Raw genomic sequence first — 9,099 nt, forward strand, 5'->3', positions numbered from 1 at the left:
GTTAAGCTATAGGCGCCGAGCCTAGATTCTATAATCTTAAAGAATAGTTTGAAGGATAAAATTCAATAATGTATTTTTTAGGCCAGGCCCAGTGGCTCGTATCTGTAATCCTAGCACTCTGGAAGGCCAAGGCAAAAGAATTGCTTGAGCTCAGGAGTTCAAGATTAGCCTGAGCAAGACTGACCCCATCTCTACTAAAAATAGAAAAACTAGCCAGAAATTGTGGTGGCCACCTATAGTCCCAGCTATTTGGGAACTGAGGCAAGAGAACTGCTTAAGCCCATGAGTTTGAGGTTATAGTGACTTATGACACCACAGCACTCTACTCAGGATGACAGAGTAAGATTCTGTCTCAAAAATATACATATACATATATTTTAATTTATATGTATTTTTTAAATTAAAAATTTTTTTTAAATTTAAAATATATTACTAGTTAACAAGTAAGAAATCTAAATCCTACTTCATCAGGTTGTTACTAGAAATAATGAGGGCAATTTATGTAGTTAATCAGCTTAGTGCTACAAGATATAGTATATCTACAAGATCTGTTTAGTAATAAATATTTTCAGTATCTGTGATAGATTAGTAGCATGAGTGAAATAAACATTTTTGATTTTGAAAAAAGTATTTGGTGCTGTAATTAGTTTTAATATATATATTTACACATATATATTTATTTATTTGAGACAGAGCCTCAAGCTATCGTCCTAGGTAGAGTGCTGTGGCATCACAGCTCAAAGCAACCTCAAACTCCTGGGCTTAAGTAATTCTCTTGCCTCAGCTTCATAAGTAGCTGGGACTACAGGTGCCTGCTGCAACACCTGGCTATGTAGTTGTCATTGTTTGGCAGGCTCAAGCCAGATTCGAACCTGCCAGCTCTGGTGGACATGCCTGGCGCCTTAGTTGCTTGAGCTACAGGCACCACCCTATTTAATTGATTAACAAAAACCATATAGGTGGCTGGGCACAGTGGCTTATGCCTATAATCCTAGCACTCTGGGCAGGTGAGGTGGGGGATCCCTTGAAGCTCAGGAATTTGAGACCAGTCTGAGCTAGAGCAATACCCCATCTCCATTAAAAATAGAAAAACGAGCTGAGTGTTGTGGCAAGTGCCTATAGTTCCAGCTACTTGGGAGGCTGAAGCAGGCCAATTGCTCGAACCCAGGAGTTTGAAGTTATTGCGAGCTATGACCCCATCACACTCTATCCTGGGCAAGAGAGTGAGCCTAGCTTTAAAAAAGGGGGGGTGGTAGAAAAAGAAAGAAAAAAAGAGAAAAACCCTGTAGGTAATCAGCATTACCTTCAGCGTTTTGTGAACTTATCAGTTTCATTATTTCAATCACTAGTACTATTTTTTTTTTTTTTTTGAGACAGAGTCTCACTTTGTCACCCTTGGTAGAGTGCCGTGGTATCACAGCTTACAGCAACCTCTAACTCACTCTTGGGCTCAAGTGATCCTCATGTCTCAGCCTCCCAAGTAGCTAGGACTACAGATGCCCACCACAATGCCTGGCTGTTTTTTCGAGACAGGGTCTCACTCTGGCTCAGGCCAGTCTCAAACTGTGAGCTCAGGCAATACACCAGCCTTGGCCTCCTGGAGTGCTAGGATTACAGGCGTGAGCCATGGCGCCTGGCCCTAGTACTATTTAAAAAGTGATAGTTGGGAAGCAAAACTAAGCTCAAAGTTCTTATCATCTGAATCCATTTTTCATCAGAGACCTAAGCATGGGTGGATTTTGATATCTGAAGGAGGTTCTGGAACCAATGCTCCATATCAAGGGATGACTGTATTGTACTTTGTGAAGGAATTTCAGAGATTTGAAGAGATTACTGAATTATTATTTCACCTCACATGCCAACTTTAGGATTTATCTCAGTGTGGAATATGCAAGATACAACTCCACTGCATTCACACTCCCATGAGAATCATGCAAATGACTGGACTTGGCATATGTTCTGAAAGGGTTAAGGAAAAGCAAGTTGCCTGTGGACAGGTAATTCTCCAGTAAGTTGTTCTGTTCCACTGCTGTGGTGTCTAACACCATTAGACACCTGATAGACTGAGGACGAGGCCTGGTGAGCATGGGGCCAGGTGCTACACTGCAGCAGCCAAGGCCCACTCCTGGAAGCAGTCTTTTTTTTTTTGAGACAGAGCCTCAAGCTATCCCCTTGGGTAGAGTGCTATGGCATCACAGCTCACAGCAACCTCCAACTCCTGGGCTCAAGCGAGTCTCTGCCTCAGCCTCCCAAGTAGCTGGGACTACAGGCGCCCGCCACAATGCCTGGCTGTTCAGGAAGCAGTCTTATGAGGTGATGAGGGGCTAAGGTCACTTACTGGCTTACTCCCCAATCCCTCTGCTGACCAGAAGCATAAATGGTACCTGATCTCCAGGCTGGCAGCCCTTCGAAGCATCTCATCCGTGACTGCGTCTGTGCTATAAAACTCCCTGAGCGCCTGCAGTAGTTCCTCCTTTCGGCGAGTGGGCAGGCTCTCGGCATTGAGCAGGGCCCGGGCCCCGGAACGCACCTGCCGGCGCTCAGGATCCTCCAGCAGGCGCAAGCCCTCCTCGGAGCCAATGGGGGCCTGAAACTCCTTGGCCAGCCTCTGCTTCAGATGGTTGTCATAGTAGTTGGAGACAGCATGGCAGGAGGTGCAAAGCAGCAGCACATCATGGGAGTTGTGGTCCTTCATCTCAATGGGGAAGTGCTTCCGGTACTCGTGTGGAATCACATTCTTCCTAGAATGAGCCCACAGGGGAAGGCAGTGCTCAGCACACAACACGGAGCACATGTGAAGCCAGCACATGGGCCTGTGCATGACTGAGAAGCCTTGGGCACCACCACCAACACAGATTACATAAGGCAATGCTACCTATTCCACTCTCAGCCCTACCTGTACCCTCAGTTCCTCCCTACCTGCTTACCTCCCTAGCTGCACCCCGGGTTCCTCCCTACCTACTTCCTTCCCTAGCACCACCCTGGGTTCCTCCCTACCTGTGCCCCCAGTTCCTCACTACCTGAGCCCCAGGTTCCTCCCTAGCTACTTCCCTAGCTGCGCCCCAGGTTCCTCCCTACCTGCACCCCAGGTTTCTCTCTCACTGAAGTATAGAGCTCTTGTTTTCAGGTTTCAGTGGAGGGCCAAGGGGAGGGAGAGGTTTTAGATGTCTGTACTCCCAGAAGGAAGTCTCAGAGTAATGAAAAGATATTCTAGTGGACTTTGACATCTGGAAAACAACTCTCTCAAAAAAGCCTAAGGACCTGAAAGAGCCAGGTTTCTTCATCTGAGGAATCCCTTGCTTTGGCACTGCAAGGTCTATCATTATTTTCTGAGGAGAACTAAGCTCCTAGGAAAAGCTCTCTGGTCATTTGGACATTCCATAAAAAATACCAAGACTCAGAAGGCTTGTGAACCACTTAAGGCAGTGGTTCTCAACCTGTGGGTCGTGACCCCTTTGTAACAATGAAAATACAATGCATCATTAGGAAGGTTGGGAACCACTGACTTAAGGGAAGATTATAAGGATACAGCTTCTAAAGCAAAAGAGACCCACTCTCCACGGCAGATTTACTGAGAATAGTACTGCATTCCAGAAACTAAGAAATGGCTCAGAAGGGGTAGGGCCACTATAGCAAGGCCAGGTAGAGTGTTGAAACTCTTGGGAAAACTGGGATGCCCTCCAGGGAGAACAGCCAAAGTGGACAGACTCAAACAAGGCCTGTAAGCGCTCTGCAAGTAGGCACAAAGGCAACTTTCACCTGGGGTAAACCTTCAGGGCAGTACCACAAAAACCACACTCACCGAATGTAGGAGTCTCTCTTGCCGCACACAACACACAGGTTCTCTTTAACCATCAAGTGATAGTCTCCTGGGGATTCAGGCCTTCCTGCGGGTTCAAACTGTAGTTTGACCACAAAAGGCTCTTCACTCACCAGCTCTTAGAGAAAAGAACAGGCATTAGTGTTTGACATTCCCCTCTCCCCACTCCCCTACCCCTCTAGGAAGAGGCACACCCTAACTGTTCTTTGCTGTGTCCTGGCAGAGAACACTATTTCTGGGTTGTGACTACACGGTCCCACACATCTCAAGGTCTCCTTGCCTTCTTCTGACCATCCCTCTTCCCCGTCTCACTTCCTACTCCTGCCAATACCCATAGGCACCTAATTACAGAGAAACTACGACAGCTGACTCTCACACCTCCAATGCCTTTGTCCAGGTACCACTGAGCTTTTCTTCGATCACAAGTGCAGAGGGGCTGCCCATCAGGAGCATGGAGAAAGCAGTTATCATAAAGAGGGGATTTTCTGCAGGAAAGGAAGAGGGAGATCTTAAACTGAGAGCTGTTAGTCAAGGTCAGTCAAGGCGTCAGCTGCCTTCCTGTATTCTCTTCTGAGTGACTTGAACTTTTCTCAACACTGGGCTCAAACGTACCAATCATGGAAAAAATAAAAAGGTTCAGAAACCATGTTTAACCCTACACCTGCATTAGGCTAGGAAACAGAATTAGAAATGAGTTAGTTTGGGTCAGCGCCTGTAGCTCAGCAGCTAGGGTGCCAGCCACTACACTGGAGCTGGCAGGTTCAAATCCAGCCTGGGCCTGCCAAACAACGACAACTACAACCAAAAAATAGCCAGGCATTGTGATGAGTGCCTGTAGTCCCAGATACTTGGGATGTTAAGGCAAGAGGATCACTTAAGCCCAAGAGTTGGAGGTTGCTGTGAGCTGTGACGCTACGGCACTCTACCCAGGGTGACATAGTGAGACTCTGTCTCAAAAAAAAAAAAGAGTTAGTTTATGTCTCTAGTTTTTATACTTACAGACTGGGACCCTAGGGAGTGAGCTGGGTAGTGATTACATAGCTCTGTCGTGAACACAAACAGGAACAGAGGAAAAACAAAACTGCCAAATCACTAGATTAAACTGAGTAAATTAAAATTTTTAAAACTCAAGCTAAAGTAATGAGGGCCATATAGATCTATTTCTGGCTCACATATAACACTTCCTTCAATTTAACCATCCAGTTCCTAAAGGCACTTTGCTACAGGGACTAAACTTCTGCTCCAAAGTATTGATTGGGTAACTTCCTATAATAGAGGTCTAAGTTATACAAGAATATTCTCATCAGCTATAGATAACATTTTCTTAGAGCTGGATATCATTTTCTAAATAACCAAATGCCATATGAATAAAAAGTCAAATGATACATTTCTCCTGAAAAGAATGAGGTACTTCTTATTCATTTTCACAGTTATCTTGAAACAAGCAAGGAATAAAAATTATACCCCAAGCTGCATCAGCAGCTTTGGAACTTTGTGATGTGGGCTACTCTTGCTGGCGTTTGGTGATATCTCAAGGTGGTTTTGATGTGCATTTCTCTGATGACTAGGGACAATGCCGATGCTGGCATGGGTGCTGACAGAAGGGAACACTTATGCACTGTTGGGGGGACTGCAAACTAATAGAGCATTTCTAGAAAGAAGTATGGAGAATCCTTAAAAAGCTAATAGTAGACCTTCCTTTGTGATCCTATAATCCCAATTACTAGGTATCTATCCAGAAGAAAAAAATCATTTTACCATAAGGATATTTGCACTTGAAGATTTACAGTAGCTCAATTCACAATTGCAAAGATGTGGAAACAACCCAAGTACCCCTCAACTCATGAACGGGTTAATGAACTGTGGTATATGTATACTATGGAATACTATTCAGCCATAAAAAGGTGGAGACTTTGCATCTTATGCATTTACCTGCATGGGGTTGAAGAACATTCTCCTTAGTAAAGTATCTCAAGAATGGAAAAGCAAGCATCCCATGTACTCAACATGAAATTAGGAGATGAACAACTACAGGCCCACATGAGAGAAAAACACAATTATATTCAAGAAGGGGAGAGAAGGGAGAAGGGGAGAGGGGCTCAGTAACCTCCCAACTAGTGGGTACAATGTAGGAGTATATGGCACACCTCCTGGGTGAAAGACTCACCTACAACTCAGACTATCTTACAAACACAAACAATGTAACATAATCTTATGAACCCTTATATTAATCTGAAATAAGAAAATAATAATAATTATACCCCCATTTATAGTTAGGGATATAATTATTGACCCTAAGGTCACATCAGGGTCAGTGACAAAGCTAGGGTAATACTCATTTCTACTCTAATTATCAAAAACGAAAATGTAAAAGAAGGGAAAAAGGAAAAAAATGATACAGAAAGCAAATAATAGTCCAAATATCTCTGAAGCAAAGTAAAAGTAAAATTAACCCCCGAGAGACTCTGTTCCCTTACCACCTTACCACAAGCCTTTGCCCCAGACCCAAGGTGAAGCATCACCACCTTTGCTAAGGCTGGGTCACTGACTTTTGACTAGACAGTGAACAACTCAATTACCTGGCAGAATAGCCCACCCCCAGGGGCTTTCTTCTATGTTTTCTGGGGTCTCTCCCTTGGTGGTTGCCTGGCACCATGTCATCGACCTTAGACTTCTTACTTCTTGGCCTCTGCTGAGATTCTGTTGCTTCACCATTAACCTCTTCTCCCAATCTGCTAAGTCCTTTGCTTCGAAATGGGATGTCTACCACATCCTGACACTTCTCTAAGACTCTTCTCCAGGCACTGTGGTCATCATTTGTTTCTACAGGTGAATTCCTAGAGAAAGGGTATCCAAGAAGATGGAGAAAGAGAGCCACTGAAATCTGGGCATCCCTGGCAGCATAAGTTACCTGAAGAGAAAAGTCAGAGATCAGTGGGATTTTGAAGGTGAACTGGAGAGAGCAACTTTAAAGTCAATCACAAAGATACAGATAACTTTTAAGATCCTAATGCAAAATGTACAATAACCCACACGGTGTATTTAAAACTTCATTGTGAAAATTTTCAAATTATAAAAAGCAAATTAAATAGTGTAATTAATTCTCAAGTTCCCTATGTTTTTATTGTTATTTTATTTATTTTTTGAGACAGAGTCTCATTTTGTCACCCTCAGTAGAGTGCCGTGGCATCACAGCACACAGCAACCTCAAACTCTTGGGCTTCTGATTCTCTTCCCTCAGCCTCCCAAGTAGCTGGGACTACAGGCACCCACCACAACACCCGGCTATTTTTAGAGATGAGGTCTCACTCTGGCTCAGGCTGGTCTCAAACCTGTGAGCTCAGGTAATCCACCCGTCTCGGCCTCCAGAGTGCTAGGATTTCAGAGGTGAGCCACGCTGCCCAGCCTCTCCCTATGTTTTTAATTAAAATAGCTAAAAAGACTCTAAATGCTGGAAAATCCTAATCTCTGTAATGAAGTTTCTTTATATCTGCTATCAAACTGCTAGGCAGACTTCTCCCCAGTTTGAGGGTAGAGGACTTAACAAAGGTCTGACAATTAATGCATGAAATTCATTTTGGGGGTAGTTAGCCTTAGAAAAGCTGAAACCACAACAGGCTTATACAACCATCAATCATATGGCCAGGCTGGGTGTGGTGGCTCACTACTATAATCTCAGCACTTTGGGAGCCTGAGGTGGAGGATCACTCAAGGCTAGAGTTTGAGACCAGCTGGATAACATAATGAGACTCTGTCTCTATGAAAATTAATGTCAAAAAATTAGGTAGGCACGGTGACATGTGCTCATAGTCCTAGCTACTTGGGAGGCTGAGGCAGAAAAATTGCTTGACCTTAGGAGTCTGAGGCTGCAATGAGCTTTGAACATGCCACTGCACTCTATTCTGGGCAATAGAATAGTACCCTATTTCAAAAAAAGAAAAAAGAAATGACTTGCCATATCTATAAATAAGATAGTATCTTAATACCCTTTATTGCTGTGACTCTACATAAGTTACTTCTTTGTAGCTTGGTCCCTTCCCTTTCTAAAAAAGTTTTATTGAGATATAATTTCCATATAATAAAATTCACCCATTTAAAATATACAAGTCAGTGGGTACAGTGGTTCACGTCTATAATCCTAGCACTCTGGAAGGCTAAGGCAAGTGGATTGCTTGAGCTCAGGAGTTTGAGACCAGCCTGAGCAAGAGTGAGACCTCATCTCTATCAAAAATAGAAAAGCTAGCTGGCCATTGTGGTACACCCCTATAGTCTCAGATATTTGGGAAGCTGAGGCGGAAGGATTACTTGAACTCAGGAGTTTGAGGTTGCTATGAGTTTTGATGATGCTACAGCACTATACCCAGGGTAAGACTCTGTCTCAAAACAACAAAAATATATATGCATATATACATATATATAAATATATACACACAAATCAATGGATTTTAGTACATTTATAGAGTCACGCAACCATCACCAGCATCAATTTTAGAACACTCTTGTTACTCCTCCTAAAAGAAACCTTACATTCTATAAGGTTCATATTATAGAAGTCATCCCTCACTTCTTCCAACCCTAAGCAATCACTAATCTACGTCTGTCTTTATAGATTTGCCTATTCTCTTTTGTAACTGGCTTCCTCACTTAGCATAACACTTTCAAGATTTGTCTACCTTGGCTCAGTGCCTGTGGCTCAAGTGGCTAAGGCGCCAGCCACATACACCTAACGTGGCAGGTTTGAATCCAGCCCGGGCCCACCAAAAAAACAACAATGACGGCTGCAACCAAAAAAAAAAAAAAAATAGCCAGATGTTGTGGTGGATGCCTGTGGTCCCAGCTACTTGGGAGAATGAGGCAAGAGACTTGCTTGAGCACAGGAGTTGGAGGTTGCTGTGAGCTGTGATGCCATGGCACTCTACCCAGGGGGATAGCTTGAGGCTCTGTCTCAAAAAGAAAAGATTCATCCATCTTGTAGGATGCATCTTTTTACTGCTAAGTAATACTCCATTGTACAGCTATGCAACATTTTATTTATCTGTTCATCAGTTGATTCACTTGGTTTTTCAATGTCTCTTTCTTAATTATGAATGGTCACATTTGAGAGAAACTGTTAACATGAAAGACAAAGATCAAAGCAGACATCCTGAAAAAGGAACTCAGAGGAAATAGAGGTAATACAGGAAGCAGAAGAAAATGTCAGAAGTCTTTAATACTTTAAGAGAAGGCTCGGCACCTGTGGCTCAAGTGGCTAAGGCGCCAGCCACATACACCTAAGGTGG

The 9,099-nt window shown here is 43.5% G+C and overlaps 1 protein-coding gene across 1 annotated transcript in view; it reads right to left on the reverse strand.

The window, feature by feature from the left end:
• The window catches only part of EXD2 (exonuclease 3'-5' domain containing 2), a 59,999-nt gene that overhangs the window by 3,624 nt on the left and 47,276 nt on the right, over positions 1-9,099 (reverse strand). The window contains exons 5-8 of the mRNA XM_003797366.1: positions 6,400-6,731; positions 4,199-4,305; positions 3,803-3,938; positions 2,385-2,741 (exon numbers count right to left, since the gene is read on the reverse strand). Of these exons, the coding sequence (XP_003797414.1) occupies positions 2,385-2,741; positions 3,803-3,938; positions 4,199-4,305; positions 6,400-6,731 (932 nt within the window). The remainder of the gene's footprint in view (positions 1-2,384; positions 2,742-3,802; positions 3,939-4,198; positions 4,306-6,399; positions 6,732-9,099) is intronic.

Source organism: Otolemur garnettii, unplaced genomic scaffold (genome assembly GCF_000181295.1).
Source record: "Otolemur garnettii isolate 467f Iridium unplaced genomic scaffold, OtoGar3 scaffold00115, whole genome shotgun sequence".
Lineage (NCBI taxonomy): Eukaryota > Metazoa > Chordata > Mammalia > Primates > Galagidae > Otolemur > Otolemur garnettii.